The sequence below is a fragment of the Zingiber officinale genome, chromosome 4A (genome assembly GCF_018446385.1).
Source record: "Zingiber officinale cultivar Zhangliang chromosome 4A, Zo_v1.1, whole genome shotgun sequence".
Classification (NCBI taxonomy): Eukaryota; Viridiplantae; Streptophyta; class Magnoliopsida; order Zingiberales; family Zingiberaceae; genus Zingiber; species Zingiber officinale.
Window position 1 is genome coordinate 97,502,750 of NC_055992.1, and position 23,996 is coordinate 97,526,745.

General features: G+C 40.0%; 1 protein-coding gene across 1 annotated transcript; it reads right to left on the reverse strand.

Annotated features, from left to right (window-relative positions):
* Positions 1-1,804: 1,804 nt before the first annotated feature.
* LOC121970282 lies at positions 1,805-3,963 on the reverse strand. Its single transcript, XM_042520884.1, has 2 exons — positions 2,739-3,963; positions 1,805-2,646 (listed from the first exon to the last, which is right to left on the reverse strand). The coding sequence occupies exons 1-2, from the start codon at positions 3,908-3,910 to the stop codon at positions 1,989-1,991; spliced, it is 1,830 nt and encodes a 609-aa protein (XP_042376818.1). The 5' UTR covers positions 3,911-3,963; the 3' UTR covers positions 1,805-1,988.
* Between the last annotated feature and the right edge of the window lie 20,033 nt (positions 3,964-23,996).

Consider the following 23,996-nt stretch of genomic DNA (forward strand, 5'->3'; position numbering starts at 1 on the left):
CTTATAGTATCAGTTTTAACCGTCAGAGCTCGGTTTGTATTTTACAGCGAATGCTTGTGATCCACAGTTGTGCATACTGCTAAACGAAAGTCGTTCGCCGTGAAACTAGACAAGCACAAAATCTGCAAAAAAGCAAAATGGGACTCAAATTAGGACGGTAAACAAGTCGAACCGAGCCGAATCGAGATTTAGGATGTTCAAACTTATTTAATAAGGTAACTGAGTCAAGCCAAGTCAAGCTTGAAATGAACTAAACTTTTGAAATGATTGTTTAAACTTGATTTATTTTTTATGAACTTGAGCTTATTTAAACTTGATTTGAATTTTGTTCGTTTAGATGTTATCGAGCTCTTAATTCAAGTTTGGCTTGAGCTCGATTTGAACTTGGCTTGAGCTTGGTTCGAACTTGACTTAAGCTTAGTTCGTTTAGATATTATCGAACTCTTAATTCAAATTTGTTTGATTGTTTAAAACTTTTAATTGTTTGATTGGTTATGGAGTTTGATAATTCAAATTTATTTGTTTATTTTATTTTTATTTAGTATATTGAAAAGAGTTTTATTAATATTAATATGGTTCATGAATATTATTTATGAACGTTAACAACTGAATACGTATGTGTTCAAGCTGTTTGTTTAGTTTAACGAGTTATTCAAACTTTTTTTTTTAATTAATCTTGTGTATTTTAAACGAATATAAATAAATTTTTACTGAGCCAAACACTAAGTTTGATCATGAATACTTGGTTCATTTACCGTCTTAACTCAAATTATGTAAACAACATTTCTTTTTAAAAAAAAATATATATATATATATATATATATATATATATATATATATATATATATAATTAAAAGGAAGCCATATTTTACCTCAAGAATATTTTTATTTTCACTGTTATGGTAGCAGTTATAACTAACTACTATAATAATATATAAAAGTTACTCAATCATTGTTATAATATGTAATAAGTAATATAATATTATTGTAGTAGTTATTTAGTATTTCTACGTATTATATACAAGGTACTTAGTAGCTATTATAATTATGTTTAAGTGATTTTAGCCCATTTAAAATGATTTGATTAATTCAAATAATTTTGATTAAATGGTTAAAAAGTATTTTTGATGTAATATTATTTAAAATTTATGATTTAAGATTTAAAATTTAAATTTAATTATAATATTTTAAAAATAATTTTGATTAATTTAAAACTATTTTGATGATGTTAAATAATTTTAATTAAGTTCTTAAAGAATATTTTGATATAATAATGATTTATATAGTAATTTTGATTAAAGTGAAATAATTGATTTTTATATTATAACAATCGTACAGACTATAAATCTTACAAGTTTGAATTCTAAATTCTGAATTTTATTTATTAAAATACTCTTTATCAATCTGGTTAAAGTTATTTAAACTCTATTAAAATTATTTTAAATTAATAAAAATAATTTTAAAACTTTAAAGCAATTATAGCAACTAATTACAAAATAATTTATACTTGTAATTATACAAGTTACCGGGTAAATTGATAATTATTACACTTGAATGAGAAGTATTCTAGTCATGAAACATCCCATCTTTTTAAATTTCTTTCCACAAAATCTTCGTATTCAACTATGAAAGATGAATCCGCCGCTGTCATTCGCCGATCAAATGATAGACCGGAGAGGGGTACAGAGCTTCTTCCAGAATCACCCTACAGCGGTCCAGTCTGGGGCCTCGAGCCATTGCTGTTCTTTCTTTTTGCAGAGTGATCGTCTTCTCGTAAATTCAAAATCTGAACTAGATCACAGAATTTGAGCAGAGACTTCGTGTGCATCGAAATCTCTGAAAGTTTATTGAAAGATAAACGAGTGGCGAAACAACATGAGTTTGTGATCTAAGAGCAAAGACACTTATTCCTATAAGAACAGGCGGAGTAACTAAGAACACTGAACACTGAATGGAACATGTAATCGCATAACTGGAAGTGGTTAGATTCATGATGCTCTGTTTGCCTTGCCGTCGGTAGGCGCCATTGCAGCACCTGAAACGGCCACAACAGAGCTCGCCGGCTGACCCTGAGGAGCTAACGCCGGGGAAGAGGTTGCCTGAGAGTAGTATAGCTGCTGGTGGGAATGATCGACGCCGCCCCCGAATTCATAGCCGTAGTTAAGCATCGTCGCGGGTGGCTGAGAAAGATTATGGGGCTGAAGCACGTGGTACCCGGCGCCGGCGAACGAGTGGGTGGGCACTGCAGGTTTCGCCTGGGTTTGCGTCGAATTTGGATCCGCCAAATTGTACGTCGCGGCCGGCTGAACGGAGTAGAAGTACATGGGAATTTGGGGGTCGTATGGGTGGGGGGTTTGCGGCGATTGCTGTATTGCGTGGGAGGCTGCGATCGGGTAGTAGGATGAAGCGGGGATGACGTTGCCGGCGGCGGGATGGGGCATGTAGTGGGGATTCACCGAAACGTACTGTGGCTGCTGTTGATGGAACTGCGGATGGAGCTGTGGCTGCTGGAATTGCTGCGGTTGCACTTGGGGAAATTGGTAACCGGCGATGCTAGTCGCCGGAAACGGAACGTGGTAGCTGGGATCCGAGGAAACAGGCAGGTCGCGTTTTTGATCAATCGTGGCATCCGAAAACAGCAGCATCCTGGAGACAGAGATCGAGTAGCTTTTTACTCTAAGAACGAACCAAAATTGCAACTTTTGTTCTTATCAGTAACCAAAAGGGGAAAACGATACCTCGATCCGGGAACAGGGATGGGTGCTTCGTTCAGATTTGGCTTCAGGGATTGCTGAGAGAGATTGGGGACGACACCCAGATCATACTTTTCGTCATCGTAGGAGAAATTTCGGATAGGGTTTTCGATAGGGGAGACGGTCGTGGTGGCGACGGAAGATGCGGGGAGGGGAACAGTTGGAGGGGGGCGGAGATAGTGAGGGAACGCTGGCTCCTTACAATCGTCGTGGCCACCGGTGGATGAGGCCGGTGCGGCGGAATGAATCGTGTGGGAAAAATTGTCCTCGAAGCCGGTGCGGATGGGCGGAAGATTGGAGGGAGAAGGAGAGGAAGATGCAGATCCGAAGGAGGAATTCGTATCGAGCATGGCCGTGTCCGGGATGGAGTGAACGTCCTGGGTTTGGCGGGCAAGCTTGCCGGAAGATTTCGGGCGGCGCTGGATGACGAGCGGCTCGGGCCGATCTAATTGGCCCCCTCCCGCACTGCCGGATATTAGGGCACCGCTGTGAGAGTGAACGGAGGAGAGGTCCTCGAGGCCAAGGAGGCAATTGACGGAGGCAGAGTCGGAGGACAGGCGGCGAGGGACTCCGTCGATCCCCATCCCGCCCATGGCGCTATTAAGGGCGTCGACGAACCAAAGATCCGATTTGGAATCGTCGAGGAGAGACCCAATCGAAGACGCGGGCGACATCTCCGCCTTGGATGGAAAGAGGAACAACCGGAGGCGGGAGGAGCCGGTGGCCCCGCCCCCAACGCCAGCGGAGGAAGCGGCCACGATTCGCTCGTACTCCTCCGCCATGTTGTCGAGGTCCTCGTCCGTAGCGACTGAGATCAGCGAGTCGAGGTCCTCGTTGGGGAGCTGGTACTTGAGGGAGAAGGAGCGACCGCCAAGGAGGTTCCGAGAGAGCTTGCCGGAAACGTCAGCGAGAGTAGAGTGGCGATCGACGACCACCATGCGGGTCTCTCCTCCGACGTAGCATAGGGACTTATCGCTCGGCCGGGGGACGATGCGGCCGCCGTAGCTGCACATCAAGCGGAGGCGGGCGCCGGCGGAACTGGCCGGGTGCAACGCGGGTTCCTCCCAGCAGCCTCCGGAGAGGGAGCGTGGGGACGATTCGACATAGTCGGAGTGGCAAAGGCCGGTGGTGGCGGAACCGGCGGCCGCCGTTTCCATAAAGGCAGGGAGGAGAAGTGGAAATGGGTTGGCGGAAGGGGAGAGGTAAGAAGAGTGGGTTCACGTCGTTTCTATTTCTTAGTCCTCATATCTTTTTATCTTTTCCACCCCTAAAATTTAACAATCTATCTTAAACGACCTCTAAAGTTTGATAATGCCAAAAGTACTCCTAATATTTACTAAGTGGCATTAAAATTCCCCTAAAATATCGATTTTACCGTTCTAAATTATCACTTAAATCACACAAAGACAATTTTACAGCAAATTAAACAAAATATTAGGATATTAATGAGGGTAAGGTTTAAGGTTTCAAACTTTCAATATTATTTAAAATTTAAAGACATTTTCAAAATTCTAAGAGCATTATGAAAAATGTCCTTATTAACAATTGGTATACTGTAAAGAGGAGGACGAGGTTTCTGAGTCCCGTCCACATTTATGCGGAGAGTTGCAAGGCACGTGATGTACGATCGTGCCTGATGGCCCAACGAGAAGCATAAAACATCATCGCACATTTACTACTAGTCGAATGAGTATTATTTTATTTCGAAAATATTCTTATTTTTAATATTATTATAATAATAATTAATTAATTATTACAATGTAATAAAATAAAATATTATTTATCAATTTATTAAATTATTTAATTTTTTTTATATCAATTATTAATTGTTACGGTATTATAACTACATGCTATTACAAAAATTTTAAAATAATTTATCAAATTAAAATAATTTTAATAAAATTATTTTAATTTAAAAAGAATATTTTAATATAATAATGTTTATATATTAATTTTTTATTAGAGTAAAAAAATTATATTACAATTAGACATAGCGTTGCAAATATTTTAAAAGTAAAATATACGATGATTTAATTTTATGAAATAGGAATACTTTTTAATTTATCCTGATGATTATTGAGAAAATTTTATGGTATCAGATTGGTCATTTAGGGTTAATTGAGTTTACCAGAATGATCTCATACTTGTCCTGGAACTATGGTGTAACGGTAGGGCATCTAGATTGTCATACAGGCACTCGCGATTCGATCTCCAACTATGACAAATTTATAGAAATTTTTTCTTCAAATGAGGCTCGCAACTAAAAGATGTTGGGTGTCTAGATTGCCCTACTGCAAGCACTTCTCGATTTATCCTGATGACTGGTGAAAAATTTTCATGAAGTCAGACCGGTCACCCAGGGTTAACTGGGTTTATCAGAATGACCCCATACTTTTTGAAAGAGATAAATTATAGAGAATTTCATCCAATAACAATAGCACATATAATGAAAGATGAGATAACTAATGAGACATTCCGCATCCGTTAAAAATTGATCCTGGACTTTTTATTACAACACCTTCTTTATATAAACCATCTACATCCGACTATTTATCTTATGATTTATCTCCCTTTATATAATATAAATCTTAAGAAAATGAACTTAATCAATCTTTTATTCTACATCAATCCATAGGGATTAAGTATGTCTCCCATTTTTATGATTAATAAAACTAGGGAACATTAAATTTGATAATCGATCCGACCTATAAAAATTTTCTATCAATTACTCAAATAAATAAAAAGGTATTTACAATATAAATGATTAAGTATCCTTACCACTGCACCATTTATTATGGGGCATATCTCCTGTTCTCAATTTGGGGTTTGGAGAGTGGCATCGTGCATGGCGAGCTAACCCTAGCTCCTTTGTCTCCTTTACGTAAATAAATCAGGGAGGGTACGGCAGATAACCTAAACAAGGGGTGGATCCTGTGCCACCAATGCCATGCTGAGTCACTCACTCGAACGCCCAGTTGTCTGCATTCTCTCGGCCGTTTCTGCGATATAGCCTGTCACTGTTTGGAAGGGGTCCGGGTGATCAGATATGACTAGACACTGTGCGTTCGTATAGCATCTCCAATTACAGTGACTCAGTGCCTTGTCGTTTGCCATGATCTCATCATATGTCTTCTGAGTGGTCCATCAATACATGCGAGGCGAACAAAGAATGAACCAAAACTTTTAAAAGGTTTTGGATCTGCTATTTGATTTTTATGTAAAAATAAATAAAATAATATAAAAAGTCTCAAATTAAATAAATCATAAAAAGATGTTTTATAAAAAAACGAATCAAAAAATGACATTAAATATTTTATTTTAAGGATACCCTTATCTTTAATATTATTGTAACAATTAAAACCAGGTACTATAATGTATAATATTTTCTTCTCATTTCTAATCACATGGTAGAATCAGTTATTAATTAATCTCATGATTTATCTTCCTTCATATAATATAGAGACAGATTGTGGTATTCAGACTTTAAAATTTAAAGTTTAAAATCTTAATAAAATAATTAATTTTTCATGATCCGGATCACAAGCCTCCCTCTCAAGTCCAGTCGAAGGAGACGTGAGTCCGACTGACTAGACAGTCTATTGCAAAGAATTGAACTACTCTCGATGTTAAAGCCAAATTGCTGAACCAATAATGTCGCTCAAGCGGTCGTTATAATAGTGGTGTCGTAGGAGATGGTAACGATACCGAGCGGACCAAGTCTGTAATCGGACCAATGCCGAGTGCGCAGCCGCGAAGATACCGACCGGACGATCGAAGTGCTATTGATTGGATGGATATATGCTAGGCGAACGCTGTCGTGCGAGCGATCGAAATGATGCCGATCGGATGGATAAATGCCGGGCGGACGATGTCGATCGGTCGGATAAATGCTGGGCAGACAATACCACGCGTGCGACCGGAATGATGTCGATCGGTCGGATAAATGCTGGGCAGACGATACCACGCGTGCGACCGGAATGATGTCGATCGGTCGAATAAATGCCAGGCGGACGATACCGCGCGTGCGACCGGAATGATGTCGATCGGTCGGATAAATGCTGGGCGGACGATACCGCGCGTGCGACCGGAATGACGTCAATCGGAAGAATAGATACCTGGCCGTGACGACTGCTCAACCCCAAACGGGGGAGATAGATGATCATGAATCTGGTCCGTGACCAGTGAAGGCCGCTCAACCCCGAACGGGGGATATAGACATATGATGTGCTGGTCCGCTGAACTGGTCCGAAACCGGTGATGATCGCTTGAATATAATCCTCCCGGCCGATCGGCTCGGGGGTCTTCTCCATCAAGCCCCTGGCTCGTATATAATCCTCCCGGCTGCCCGGCTAGGGGGGTCTTCGCCATCGAGCCCCTGGCTCATATATAATCCTCCCGGCTGCTCGGCTCGGGGTCTTCGTCATCGAGCCTGCAGCTCAGATATAATCCTCCCGGTGCTCGGCTCGGGGTCTCGCCATCGAGCCCGTGGCGCCCACGGCTCGTATATAATCCTCCTACCGCCGGGGTCTTCGCCATCGAGCCAGTGGCCCACGGCTCGTATATCCTCCCTGCTCGGCTGGGGTCTCCGCCATTGAGCGTGGCGACGGCTCAGATATAATCCTCCGGCTAGCGGCTCGGGGTCTTCGCCATCGAGCCCGTGAGCGGCGGCTCGTATAATCCTCCCCGCCGGCTCGGGGTTCGCCACATCGAGCCGTGGCGCCCACGGCTCATATAATCCTCCGCTACCAACGTCGGGGCCTTCGTCGAGCACGTGGCTCGGATATAATCCTCCCGCTCGCCGCCCGGGGTCTTCGCTTGAGCCGTGGCTTGATATAAACTCTCGAACGGCTCGGGGCCGCCATCGAGCCCCGGCTCAGATATAAACCTCCCAAACCAACGGCCGGGGTTCGCCTTCGAGCCTGTGGCTCGGATATAAACCTCCTGACCGAACGGGTCTTCGCCTCGAGCACGTGGCTCGGATATAAACCTCCGCCCGAGCGGCCGGGGCCTTCATCTTGAGCTTATGGCTGATATAAACCTCCGACCGAACGGCTCGGGGCCTTCATCTTCGAACCGGCTCGGATATCAACCTCCCTACCGAACGGCTCGGGGGCCTCTTGAGCACGTGGCTCAGATATCAACCTCCCCGAACGGCTCGGGGCCGCCGTCTTCGAGCCCTGTGGCTCGGATATAAACCTCCGGCCAAACGGCTCGAGGGCCTTCGTCTTCGAACCGTGGCTCGGATATAAACCTCCGGACGAGCGGCTCGGGGCCTTCGCTCGAGCACGGCTCGGATATAAACCTCCGGCGAACGGCTCGGGGCCTTCATCTTCGAGCCCGTGGCTCAGATATCAACCTCCCCGCGGCTCGGGGCCGCCGTCTTCGAGCACGTGGCTCGTATATCAACCTCCCCGGCGAACGGCCGGGGCTTCGCCTCGAGCACGTGGCTTGGATATAAACCTCCCGGCCGAGCGGCTCGGGGCCTTGAGCCCTGGCTCGGATATAAACCTCCCGGCCGAACGGCTCGGGGCGTTCGAGCTGCTGGCTCGGATATAAACCTCCCCGCCGAGCGGCTCGTCGCCTCGAGCCTGTGGCTCGGATATAAACCTCCCGACCGAACGGCTCGGGGGCCTTCGTCTTCGAGCCTGTGGCTCGGATATAAACCTCCCGGCCGAATGGCTCGGGGGCCTTCGTCTTCGAGCCCCTGGCTCATATATAAACCTCCCGGTCGAACGGCTCGGGGGCCTTCGTCTTCGAGCCTGTGGCTTGGATATAAACCTCCCGGCCGAACGGCTCGGGGGCCTTCGCCATCGAGCCCCTGGCTCGGATATAAACCTCCCGGCCGAACGGCTCGGGGGCCTTCGCCATCGAGCCCCTGGCTCGGATATAAACCTCCCGGCCGATCGGCTCGGGGGCCTTGGCTCGAAGAACTACTACAGATCACATAACTAACCGAGAACAGATAACGGAAAGACTGACCTAGGTCATGAGGATAGCAGAACTCTCCGGCGTCGTCCATCTTCACGTTCCAGATCAGGCGCGTTCCCACAAACGGCGCCATTTTGATCCTGTCTAGAAGCTAAGAAGACGAACCTGCCGGTATGACGTGTCTGGAGGGTTGACCGCATCCTCTTGACCCGGTGGTGAGCTGTCCTCTACGTTGACCAGATTGTCAGAAGTCCTCCTCCGGTCAACTGTACCTGCATCCAGCGACCGGGTCGCCCCGGCCTCTGGTACCTCGGTGCTCGAGGCGAATCCCACAGATATATGAGCAATCGAATACTAATGACAGAATAGTTAACGAAATGTAAAAAAGGTACGAGAACGTACCCTGGCCCAGGGGGGCGCCCTCGGATGGATGGATGATCTGGTCGTGGTGCTGATCGAGTCATCATGCGGCAGCATGTGCTCTGATGCGGCAGGGGTCCAAGGAGACGGCTCGTAGGCCGGCAATGGTAACAACACCTCGGCGGGAATATCACAACGGCTCATAGGCCGGCGTACAGCGCGCAAGCCAGATAATGCAGATGACTCACAAATATGGTAGTGGTGTGACGAATGAAATACCACGGCCCGATGGCCGGACATAATCTCGGCGCGATGGGCGGAAGAAGCAAACATGAGTCCGCCGGATGGCGGCTGTCCCGTGGGGCGACGGAGGAGGCTATCCGGAGGCATCTGCAGCGGCACTCGCAGCCACCATTGGCTGCGGTGGGTGTCGGAAGGAGCGAGGGCAGCGGCTATCGCTGGAGGCGACACCCCCTGTAGGCGTCGGCGGCAGCGATGGGAAGCTCCAGTGGCCGCTGGTAGAAGTGTCAATGCCCCCTGGAGCGTCGATAGTGGTATCCATAGCCGCCGGAGGCGGCGTGAGGCAGTAATGATGGCTGCCGGGGAGCGGCAGCACCCGCCGGAAGCTGCGCCAGCGGTCGGCCCCTGCTGGAAGCAGTAGCGACTGTCGGAGGTGGCGCCAGCAGCTGCGGTGAAGGTGGCTGCGGTCGGGAAAGGAGGCGGTGACGACCGACGAGAGGGCTGGGGGCGTCAGCGACTGCCGGGTGCGTCAACGGCGGCTTGACAGACGCTGGAGGCAGCAGTGGAAGCGGGAGATGCCGCCGACCGCTGCAACTAGAGGTGATCTCTCCCTGTGGCGACTGCGTCAACGAGGGGATGAGGTGGCGGCAGCGTGGAGGAGAGGGAACGGAGTAGACGACAATGCCTCTCGACTGTGTTGACGTGAAGAAAACCGAAAGAAAGGAAGAGGGGGGGGGGGTCTGCCGGCCGATGGGATGGGAGCCCACGCCCCCTTTCCCCTTTTTCACGAACCGGCTCCCCCATGCCCCCCTAACCCTCCACCTCCTAAATGACGCATATGCCCCCTCTCTTCTCCCTAATCCCCTCTATGCCCTCTCCTGTGATCCGGATCATTTCATATTATAGTAACTACCAAGTACTTCTACACATTATAGATAGCTACTGAATAGATTTCACATATTGTGATTAAATATTAAATTTTAAAATCTTAAACTTTAAATCATAAGCATTAAACACTGAAATAGTTATTTTTTCACATTGTTATAGCTACCAAATAATTTTTATACATCGTAATAACTTCGGAGTAAGTTTTATATATTGTCACTAAATTTTAAATCTTATAATTTTAAAACCTAAATCCTAAACGATGAACATTAAAATAGTAAATTTTTTTATGTTATATCAGCTACCAAATAGTTTCTATCCATGTAGCAGTCGCCAAGTAAGTTTTACACATTGTAATTAAATCTTAAAATTTTAAATCCTAATTTAAAACTATGAATACTATTATATCAAAATACTCTTTAACAATTTAGTTAAAATTATTTAAACTTTATAAAATCATTTTAAGTTAATCAAAATAAATTTAAAATAATTATAGCAACTATTCAATATCTTCTATACTTTCTAGTAGCTAAAGAGTATATTTTACATTGTATCACATCAAAAGGTGAAACCGTTACCTTAACATCCCATCTAGGACGACCCCACACACTCTAGAAGGGGTAAATCACGGGAGATTTGCCTTAATAGAGAGGCTCTTTGCATGGAGGAGTTCAGACACTTAGCAAGATACTTTTGCATCCATTGAGAATTGACTCTAAGACCTATTACATCAAATACTCATGCAAATACCTACTGTGCCAACCTGTGAGGGTGTACATTTTACATTGTAGCAAGTAGTCGTAGTTGCTATAATAATTCTAAAAAATAAAGAACAACATTATAGCAACTATTCATATAGCCTCTGTTGAGTAGTTAAGATTAATCAGGTAATAGCGAATCTTGGGCGACTGATCCAATTCCACGAAAATTTTTGTTGGACAATTTGCCGGAGATTTTAGGAAATTAATCGAATTTAAATTACACCAAATTAAATTCAACTTATCTGTCGAGATGACCTGAGCAGATAACCTCAGGCTGCCAGTGAGGGATGGTTTCTGCCAAGTGCTAAGTGCAAACTATACAGTGGTCGAGCGGGGTAGAGTGGCTGAGTGGGCAGATTGGGCGAGCAGACAGAGCGGGTTGTGAGGCAGAGCAGCTAAGTGGGTGGATCGATCGAGCAGGCAGGGCGAGACGTGAGGCAGAGTAGCCAAGTGGTAGAGCTAGCAGATATATCGAGCGTGCCCAACGTCTGGGCGGTGGAGATGTCCAGCAGTGGAGACCACTGAGCATCGAATCTTAGTGGACGAATGGAGCATAGTCACCGATCGGGCAGTACAACTTAGTGGCTGATTAGGTCGAGTGGCACAAAACAAGGCGACAGAATCACAAATCAGACTGAGTGACCGACTGACTTGTGCGGTCAAGCGGGCGAGTGGACTGAGACTTGCGATGGTCGCAGTTTCCTTGAAACAGATTCACCCCGCCTCTGGTTGTACTTTGATGTTTTCTCGATTCATCTATTTTCCAAGATACAACGGTTAACCATGATTCCCACCAAGCACCGGTGGTCACAGCGAACTGAGAGGTACCTAATTGCTATCACAAATATTCTACCGAGCAAGAGATGCATGACAGAGGAGGAGGGGAACATAGGTGGAGAGTTTCAGCTTTTTCCATGTGTGTATTGCTCAAAACCATGGTCTCCCTTTAAATAGTAGTATCATCCCTTACATGTATTAAACGCTGAGTAATGATCATTCAATACTTAAGGATTAATGATAGCCGTCGACCATCAATAATCGACCATTACTATCTGGGAGGTTAGGAAATTATTTTTAGCAATAGTTAATACTTCCATTACCTTCTTAAGCAACAAATAAAAAGAATCTATGTGGCAAAATGTTAGTTGTTCTACTTAGACAAATTTTGTCTCGATCCGGGCCCTAGATTTGTACCCCTTGCACACCCATGCGTGAGAGAGAGTCTCTCCCCATGTATTTGTTCACATCATTAATACATGTGAATTAATATAAATTAACTAATATGTCTTGAAACTCCCAATGTGAGACTAAAGTTTCATTCACAATCGAGTTTCTTTCCTCTTCCACCTCTTCTCTATTAACATATATCCAGCAATCCCTCACATGAATAGAAGTAGGGTATGTGATAGTATTTAGCAGTTGAGTTCGGTATAGAACGGGTAGGTTTTATCCTTTAAACCCTCCCTTGTGAAGATTTGTTTATTTACTGGCTGACAATAGACACGATGTACTTAAATTGTTCTCTCATCTATTTAAGCATTGACATATCTCATCCAAGACTCTTCCTAATACAACTCAATTCTCATGAGTATGTTCATTCTTGGTCATGAACACACTTTGTTTTGTGAGAAACTCTAAGAATTGTGCCTCCAATTCTCTTCGAAGTGGTCCCACTTCTTTCTCACATGGATAATCTTTTAAGAGTATTCCTCATTACTCTATTGGATCACTAAAAGTTATGTGCTCAGCCTCCATCCTTTACTAGTACATTGGGTCATTCCCCAACAGTGAGTAACTTTGTCAGTACAATTAAGTTATCCCTTAGAATTTAGTTCTTGAGATCTCCAATCTGCATAGGTTGAGTTTCCTTTGCACCAACATTTCTCATTGGCATCAATCTTATCCCTCGCGATGAACTTACAACTAACTCTCTGTTGAACTCATTGGCTAATGTATCTACTAGGTTATCATTTAACTTCACATAATAAAAAATGATAACTTCCGTTGAGAGTAGTTGTCTAATGGTATTATGTCTACAATGTGTATATTTAGACTTACCATTATACAGATGGCTATATGCCCGACCGATTATTGAATGACCATCGTAATGTATGTAAATTATCGATACAGATTTCGGTCATCTCAGAATATCTTCTAAGAATTGTCATAGTCATTCAGCCTCTTCACCACATTTATCTAGAGCTACAAACTCAGATTCCATCATGGATCTAGTTATTACAGTTTGCTTAAAAGATTTTCAAGAAATTGTTGCACCTCTAAGAGTAAACACATATCCACTCGTAGATTTAGAGACTTTGTATCATATATCCAACTCATATGGCTATATTCTTCGATCACAGCAAGATATCTCGTATAATGCAGTCCATATCACGAGTATACCTCAAGTACTTTAGTACTCTTGTTATCCCTTTCCAATGCTCAACACTGGGATTACTTGTATATCTACTCAGTTTACTTACTACGTAGGCTAAGTTTGATATGAATAACTCATAGGTACATCAGACTTCCAATCACTCGAGAGTACTCTATCTGAGAGATACTTTCTCCTCGATTTTTTTATAGATGTTGACTCGTATCTATCAGCATTCGTGCCAATGCAATATCACTCTTGGTGAATTTCAAAGAATCTTGTCTACGTAATGGGGCTAATTAAGAACAAATCCGTCTGTTGATCTATGAATTCTGATTCCTAGGATCACATCAGCTAGGTTTATGTGTTTCATGCCAAATTTTGAGTTCAATATATCTTTAGTGGATTTGATTATCTTATCATTACTCTCATTGATAAGTATGTCATCTACATATAGGCATAAGATGATGTAATCATCATCTATGGCTTTTATGAAGATAGATTTATCACATTCATTAATCTTGAATCTACATTCCTTCATAACATTATCAAATTTCTCATATCACTGCTTTAGTGCTTATTTCAAATCATATAATGACTTCACCAATCTACAAACCTTATTTTTCTGTCCTGGTACAGAAAATCCCTAAGGTTGCTTCATTTAGATTTCCTCTTCTAAATCCCTATTTAGAAAAACTGTCTTTACATCCATCTGATGTATTTCAAAATTTCATAGAATAGCTATAGCCAACAATACTCTTATGGAAGTTATTCTCGATACTAAAGAATATGTATCAATGTAATCAAAGCCTTATTATTGTTGATATCCTTTGATTATCAATCTGGTCTTATACTTATCAATTGTGTCATCTAACTGCATTTTCTTCTTGAAAATCCACTTGCAACCTAGTAGTTTCCAGAGGAAGATCCACAAATTTCTAAGTGTGATTTTGCAAGATAGATTCTATCTCAGATGTAATTACCTATCTTCAGTGAGATCCATCAGAAGAGCTTACTGCTCCTAAATAACTGTGGGATTCACTTTCCAATATGAAAGTGATAAAATTTATTCCATTGGATTTTTCCACCCAAGCTCTTTTACTCCGTGTAAGCTCAACCTCGATTAGTTTCTCATCATCATCTTCATTTTATGTTTCATATGTCTATTTTAAGGAGCTAGCTTCCTCTTGGGTCTTATATGAAAATATATGCTCAAAGAACGAGACATTTCTTGATTCTATTATCAAGTTCTTGTATATATATCTGGTATTTGTGACTCATACATAAAAAAATCAAAATGCACTACTGTTATATGTATATCCAATAAATATCCAATTAACAGTCTTTGGTCATATCTTAATCTTTTTTAAATAGACACCAAAACTGTAGTGTCCGAAACCACTTAATTAATTAACGGGATTTATTGAATTAAGTTATAATTTAATTAGAATTTGAAGTTATTTAATTAAGAATTTATAAATTTAAATAGATGAGTTAGATAGGATTAATCAAGTTAACCTTTAATTATGAAATTTGGATTAATCAAATTAAGAAAATAATCGGATATATTAAGTATAATATAAAATATATATAATAAAATAAAAATGTATAGATATATAAGATCAATTTAGGTAACGTGTAACATATATAGTGTAAATAAAATTAATAAATTTTAATACTATAATATATGAATTATATATTAAATACATGGTTATTCATATAAAATTATATTGAAGACTTAGTTTTCATATAAAAATTTATATAACCATGGATATATATAGGAAATTTGATCCATATAAATAATATAGGAAATATAAGGTATATAGCATAAATAATGAAAATTATAAGATATATATATATATAGGAAGTTTTAATGGATATATCTTCAACGTGAAATTATATACGTGTATATATATATAGGAGATTTGATTCCATATCAAATTAATGACTAATATAAATATATATATATATATATTATAAATTTAATGAATGGTATACATTTAGAAAACTATAATATGTTAATTATTATGAATACATTATATATATATATATAGAAGTATATAATTTGATTCAATATCAAATTAATGACTTAGTATTAAGAAACTATAATATGAATTAAATATATTACCATGTATATGTGATGTATACATGTATATTTATATATATAAAATTAGTATATGAAAATACATAATTTGATTCAAAAATCAAATTAATGATTTAGTATTAAGAACTATAATACAAATTAAATATATCACCTTATATATGTGATGTATAGGAAGGTTTTAATTGAAGATATGGATATATCTTCAACGTGAAATTATATACGTGCGTATATATATATATACATATGGGAGATTTGATTCCATATCAAATTAATGACTAATATAAATATGTATATATAATATAAATTTAATGAAACGTGTACATTTAGAAAACTATAACATGTTAATTATTATGAATACATTATATAAATATATATATATATATATATATATATGGAAGTATATAATTTGATTCAATATCAAATTAATGACTTAGTATTAAGAAACTATAATATGAATTAAATATGTTACCATGTATATGTGATGTATACATGGATATTTATATATATGAAATTAGTATATGAAAGTATATAATTTGATTCGGAAATCACATTAATGACTTAATATATAAGAAGAAAGACAAGGCCCTAAGCTGGGGACGTCTATTTAAACCTTACCCTCAAAAGCCTCACCGGGGGGAATGTTGCCACCGGCCCTAGGAAGGTTTCATGCCCCTTTTTGTTTTCTCCAGCGGTGCTAGAGCTTCAACGGAAGACAAGGATTTAATCAGGAGCTAAATACTTAAGGCATGCTCTCTAACTTGTAATGCTTTAGTTAGTTTCTATGGTTTGTGACTTTGGGTTCCATAGGTTGAGGTAAAATGCTCTAGTTTAAGTTCTCTTCTTAAGTTTTTAAAGATTTGTATAAATGTGGGACTTCGGATTCTATAGATTTCTATGTTCATTTTGATTTTAAGAAGTTGTGATTTAGGTTCCTTCTTCATCTCTATTTGGAAATTAGAAATTTGTTTATGCTTCCAATGGATTTTAGGACTTGTAAGTTTTGGATGTTTATGGAACCCTATGTCCTTTTGTGTTTTTAAGAAGATGATACCATGATTTAGGTTCCTTCCTCACCTCTACATGGAAGCTAGAGAATTATTTATATTCCCATTAAATTTAGAACTTGTAGGTTTCGGATCCATAAGGGTAGTCCTAAAATTCTATTTTAGAAGTTATATAGTTATCACGATGTTGCACTACAAGTTGCTTCATGTTTACCCTTAAAAGTTAGAGAAATTTGCATGCTCAATATATAGAGTAGAACTTCCAAATTTTAGATTCTTTAAGGCTTGGTTTAAATTCTGTTATAGAGGTTTAGTTGTCATGATGATGCACTATGAGTCGCTTCATGTTTTTTTTTCTATTGCTTTACTATTAGAAACTAGACAACTATGCATGTTCAAATTATATTATTTGCCTTGCAAGTTTCGAACATAATAAGGGGAGTTTTCTGGGGGCCATATTCATCATATTGTTGCTCTACTATTCCTTCATGCCTTTCTCAAATTATGTTTAATTTAAGTTCCCCCTGTTCCAGTATGTTAGGTACCCTAAATGAGTTTTGGTTTTGGTGGTATGTATGTGTTGGGGAAATTATACCATGCTAGCTTCTTTAGATTTGTAAGGTTTAGATTTTATAGATTCCTATGCTCTTTTGCTATTTGGAAGTCAATACCATGTTGCTCCTAGTACTTGTAACCTTCAGAGTTTAGTATGAATGTTTTGAGTTACTCATGCTCCTCCCACCATGGCAATTTAGTGGACTTTAATGGCTACATTTAGATTTCGGATCCGTAGGTTGGGTAAGTTTATGTTATTATTCTTTGCTTCTTATTTTGATAACCTTGGATGCTCATGAAATGAACCCACTTACAATGATGCACCTGTTAAATATGGTATTTCATGCTTACGTAGTAATCATGCTTAGATATGTATGTTTGAGTGCATGCCTATGTAATGATTATGTTTAGGTTTCCGTACATGCTTATATTCATGTCATTGTAGTGATCGTGATCATGGTTGTGCTTATACTCATGTTTATGTTTATGGAAATAGGTGGTTGGTTTTAACCGGGGACCTAAGCCCGGGAGGCGTACCAAATTATGTATGGATTGAGTTATGAATCAGGGACCTACGCCCGGGGAGCTTGCCTAATTATGTATGGGTTGAGTTATGAACCGGAGACCTACGCCCAGGGAGCTTGCCAAATTATATATGGGTTGAGTTATGAACCGGAGACCTACGCCCGGGGAGCTTGCCTAATTATGTATGGGTTGAGTTATGAACCGGAGACCCACGCCCGGGGAGCTTGACAAATTATGTATGGATAGTGGATTCGTTCCAAGGTTCGGATTCCTATCAACCTAGTGCTAGGATAGTTGTCTGATCAACAACTTATGTAATGGTACTGCTATGTGCAACCAAGTCACCACCATGATATGTTTATAAGCACGCATGCAAGTATGTTCATGTCATGTTCTTGTTCATCCTTATGCTTATGTTCATGTTTATATTACATTTTTATTAATATTTATGCTAGGTATATGATTACATTATGTTATGTTGTGTTTATGGTTATGATTGTGTTATGATTATGTTATCTTCATGTTTATGTTTATATTTACATTAATGTTTATGAAAATGTTTATGATTATGTTCATGTTATGCTTATGCCTATGCCTATAGATCAAGTCAATCATTATGCTTAGTCCATCTATCATGCTTACTTTGTTGTTGTCACGCTTATGTTATTTCCTATGCTTATGTTCATAGTATGTATGTAAGGAGGTCTTAAGTTACCATAGATGTGGTTTCCTTAGTACACTAGATCATAGACGCTAACTAATGCATAATACTGTTTTGAGTATGCTGAGTCTCCCGACTCACAGTTTATAATTTTTCAGGCAATGAGTTACACCAGGACAGGAGGCATTGATCAGTGAGCCAATTCAAAACAAGGGCAGTACAACCCGAAGACCATACCTTTTAAATTCCGCATTTAGCTATGTTTTCTTTTGAATCGTCTATGTAAAAATTTTGAAGGAACCATTATGGGAGTATGAGTAAGTGATGTCCGTAGGTTATGTATTAGATATATAACATAATAATATGCATAAAATTAGGGACGTTACAAAAACTTTGGCAAAAGATCCCCATATTCTTAAATATTTATAGGATGATTGTCTTCCATTCTACAACTCATAAGGACTCTTATCTATTTTATTCCGGGACACCTTATTTAGAAGATAATTAGTCGTTAACACAGCTTCCCCCTACATGAACTCTGGCAATTAAAAGTTTAATAGAAGAGCGTTCATCATCTCCTTTAGAGTGTTGTTCTTCCGCTCAGCAACACCATTTTGCTGAGGCATATAAGGAGTTGTTATTCATGTATAATCCTATGTTTAGCATATAACTCAATGAACGGTGATACATATTCATCACCTCGATCATTTCAAATCACCTTAATCTTTTTATTAAGTTGGTTTTCAATCTCATTCTTATAGAAAGTAAATTTCTCTATACCTTCATCCTTACTTTTGAGAAGACACATATACCAATATTTTGTGTTATCACCTACAAAAGTGATAAACTATTTATTCCCACCACGTGTTGACGTACTTTTGAGGTCACACACGCCAGTGTGAATTAGCTTAAGTGGTTCATTACTTCTCTTAATATGTTGAAAGGATGACCTAGTCATTTTCGTTTCAACACAAGTCTCACACTTGTATTTTGGGGCAAGGTGGAATCTAAGTATATTTTGCATGTTTATTAATTTACACAACACATCATAGTTAACATGTCCTAGTTTAGCATACCATAAATATAAAGACTAAAGCATATAAGTGGAAGAGCTTTCATCTTTATTTATCTTAGGCCTAATGGCTATTACATTGAGATTAAATAACCTATCAGATACATAGGTCCTTCCTACAAGCATTACATTCTTGGACAGTACAACTCTGTCTAACTCAAAAATAATCCTAAAACCATGCTTGCTTAATAGTGATCCGGACACTAAATTCTTCTAAATCTTCAGAACATACAACACATTATTCAAAGGTCTTTGTCCGAGGTCATCTTCAGCACTACTTTTCCTTAGCTTATGGATGTCCGAGGTTGCTGAGTTCCCCATGAACAGCTTATCCTCACCTTTTACTTCTTCAAAGTTGTGAAGCAACTCCTTATTACAGTAAACATGTCAGGTGGCTCCTGTATTAACAATTGTCATGGGTTCGAACTTGCTAAGTTTAGTTAGGAGACAACAACGCAAAGGTCATCCATCTCTGGTTCCTCGTTCAGGTTGACCTCCTGCTTCTTCTGGGTTGAAGCACTTCGATCATAGTTGAAGCACTCCCTAGAGAATTTATTAATGCCTCCTCTGGGTTCCATCTTGGAAGGCTTGAGATTCTTCTGTTTCAATTTTTGACCATGCTCGATCATGTTGGATTTCACAGTAGCCTGAGAGAACAACTTTCTGTTGGAACCCTAAGGTTGTTTTGATGCGATCAAACAAGTTAAGTTAGGTCCTGTTTGGTTTAACCCTTGTGTCTAAGTGTGCAGAAGCTTAGGAGCACAGGAAATCGAGTGGAAGGCGCGACTAGAGAGAAGGACTGCACGGGAGAGAGCCGACGGGCTCGGTACGCCCGAGGGACGAGGTGCCATGGAAGAATACACTGGTGGACGAGAAGAACATATGAGACATTTGAGGGATGAGAAGCCGGGGAGGAAGGCTGCTACCAGAAATTGAGTTCGGCTAAGCACTATTCCGGATGGGCAAGATCACCCAAGCAAGCGAAATTAGAGTGGAAACCCCGGACCGAGGCGAGTAGAACCAAAGAAGAGGGTCCGGACTACAAAAGTCAACCATGTTGAATTTTGTGGGTCCAGATGCCCGGAACTCAATTTTTATCAGAATTAGCGTGTATGTTAACCAATGCGCCGGTGATAGAATTCTATCCCACTCTAGGCGTCCGGAACCTTCCAGGCACCCGAAATAGTGCTATATATAAATATATCTCTGATTTCAGTAGTTCAAACAATAACTTGTAATTCATTTCTTTCTGTTCTACTTTCATTTGTGAGCTGTTAACGTTGTAAGAGGCTACTCCGCCGAAGGAGATCGTCATAAAGTGTGTTTCATTTTCCTTGGATTAGCAATCTTCTGATTACAAACCAAGTAAGTCTCCTTGTATTTCTGTCTCTGTAATTAGTCTCTTAGTTTTTTTATTACAAGTGTTCTTTATTAAGCTATAAGTCGAGAAAGGGTTGAGTTTGTTTTTGCAGTGCATTTCACGCCTCCTCTCTTGCTAGCCACCAAGGGACCAACAAGTAGTATCGGAGCAAGGACGCTTCAGAAGAACTAACCGCCGACCGAAGTAAAGAAACCAATGGCCGGACCAAGCATCGTTCCACCAAAATTCGAGGGAGACTTCGTACACTGGAAACGCCGAATAGAGGTATTTCTAAAAACTGACTTTTAGATTCATTTAATAATCAAGTATGGTTTTGTAGCTCCTAGGAATCAAAATAGAGAAGAAAAGGAAGAGAGTCTTTGGATGAAAAAAGAACAAAATGATTCTGTAGCAAATAACCAAGCGGAATATCACTTGCTGAGCGTGCTGCCGCCTCAAGAAGTCAACCGCATCTGGAGCTACTCATCGGCCAAAGAACTCTGGGAAAAATTCCTGGAACTCCACGAAGGCACATCCGAAGCTAAGCTCACAAGACGAGACATACTTTAGAACAAACTGACAAATATCCGTCTGGAAAAAGGTGAGAATGTAGCCGATCTACACGCGAAGGTCAAAGAATTAATCACCGGACTCGAAAATCTTGGTGAAACGGTAACCAACCGGGACTTGATATGCTACGCACTCAATGTCTTTCCTAGGACTCCAGAATGGACCTCGATAATTGACGCCTACTACATCTCAAAGGACCTAGATGTAAGTACCCTAGAGAAACTCTTTTCTACTCTAGAATTATATGAAACTAGATGTGCAAGTACAACAAAAGAGTCAAGCCAAATTATGGCACTAAATGCAACTAAGAAGGATGAACCCGAGTCAGACTCGGAAGAAAATCAAGAAGCTTACATGGTAAGAAAATTCAGAAAATGCTTTGGATCTAACAAATTTAAAGAAATGAAGAACAAGAAAAATCCAAGAAATAGAAGAAGGGTTTGTTGCTACCAGCGCCAAAAGGAAAGACACATAAAAGAGGGCTGCCCAGAACTCAAAAAGGAAAAAGGCAAGATGCCCAAGCAAAACAAGCACAAGACTCTAACTGCTACTTGGGACGACAACTCATCATCAGAATCAGAAATAAAAGAATATGTCGAACTAACACTGATGACAAGCCATGAAGAACAAAGCACCTCAGAAGCTAGCATCGATGAAGGGGGAGTGACTTCAGATGAATGTAGCGAAGCAAGGGGAGAGTCAAGCTTCAAGTCTGATATGGTAAGTGAGGTATGCCTCTTACCTCCTGATCAACTCTATTTCGGTATTAAGTCTATGGAAAAATCTATGTACAAGTTAAAAAATAAAAATGATAAATTAAAAAATGAAAACTTAGAAATAAAAAGAATTTTAGCGAAATCATCTCTAATAGAAGATTTTGAAAAAGTAAAATTTGAAAATGTTAAATTAAAAGAAGAAATAGAAAACTTGAAAAATTTTGCATGTTCAAATGTTTCTATTTTTAGAAACTATAGAGGATTAAATTGGTACTATAGATTTCATAAAGGTCATATCAGAAAAGTAACAAAATCTTATATCCCTAGAAAATACCTAATTAACCCTGTAGGAAGGAACCTATATTGGGTTCCAAAAACTTGTTTAGATTAAAAAGTGAAATTAGACTTAGGGCTTTCAGGTTGGAAAATTAAATATTTGAATTCATTAAAAGGTTTTGTCTAGAAGTGGTTGATGATCCAATAACCAAGAAGCTCTAGTACCTCGCCACAACCTGGAAGCCAATTTCTGAATTGAATTTTTAATTGACAAACTGATAAGCATGAAATAGTTAATTAAATTAAATACTTTCAATATTTATCAAATGTTTAACATTTGTTAAAATTTTTAAAATTACAAACTTCACTTAAATTTTGTTTTTAAATTTCACTTTAAAATTTATCTTTAATTGCAAACTTCATTAAAAAGTTTTTGTTAAAAATTATTATTTTTTAATCTATTTAACTTAAATATTATAAGTTATTTTATACGTTGCACACAAATTCTATCTTTAAACTTAAAAAAAAATTCTACATGAAATTTTTCTGCACAAAAATCAGAATTACCCTTAGATCTGTTGTGATACCTCATTTTTTTAATGTGATCAAAAGGGAGAAGGAACTATTAAGTCTAGGGGGAGGTATTATCCAAATTTCAAATTATAAAATCCTTTTTGCACTTATTTGTAAAATTATTCGTTTTTACATTATATTTGTTTACCCTAGCTTAACTTAGGTTGCTCATATCAAAAAGGAGGAGATTGTTGGAATCCCAAGGTTGTTTTGATGTAATCAAACAAGGTAAGTTAAGTCCTATTTGGTTTAACTCCTGTGACTAAGTGTGTAGGAGCTTGGGAGCATAGAAAATCGAGCGGAAGATGCGGCTAGCGAGAAGGACGGCACGAGAGAGAGCCGACGGGCTCGGTGCGCCCGAGGGACGAGGTGCCGCGGAAGAGTACACTGGTGGACGAGAAGAACGTACGCGACGTTCGAGGGACGAGAAGCCGGGGAGGAAGGTTGCTCGAGGAGAAGGCCGAAAATTGAGTTCGGGTGAACCATATTCCGGATGGCCGAGATCACCCAAGCAAGCGGAACCGGAGTGGAAGACCCGGACCGAGACAAGCAGAACCGGAGCAGAGGGCTTGGATCAAAAAAGTCAACCATGTTGAATTTTGTGGGTATGGGCACCTGAAACTCAATTTTTATCAGAATCGACATGTACATTGACCAACGTATCGGGGATAGAATTCTATCCCACTCCAGGCGCCCGGAACCCTTCCAAGTGTCCGGAACAGTGATATAAATATAGCTCTAATTTTAGTAATTCATTTCTTTCTATTCTACTTTCATTTGTGAGATGTTAACGTTGTAAGAGGCTACTCCGCCCAAAGGAGATCGTCATAAAGTGCGCTTCATTTTCTTTAGATTAACAATCTTCTGATTACAAACCAAGTAAGTCTCCTTGTGTTTCTGTCTCTGTAATTAGTCTCTTAATTTTTTATTACAAGTGTTCTTTATTAAGCTATAAGTCGAGAAAGGGTTGAGTTTGTTTTTGCAGGACAATTCACCCCTCCCCTCTTGCCAGCCACCAAGGGACCAACACTTTCTCTCTAAACTCTTGTTGTCTTCTTCGATGTGAAGTCTAACAATGAGTTCTTCCACATTCATCTCCTTCTACTTATGCTTCAGGTAGTTCTTGAAGTCCTTCCAGCATGGAGGCAACTTCTCAATGATAGCAGCCACCTGGAAGGTTTCACTCATAATCATCCCTTCTGAGTGAATCTCGTGTAAGATCACCTGAAACACCTGGACTTGGTTGATCACCATATTGGAGGCAACCATCTTACAGTCCAGG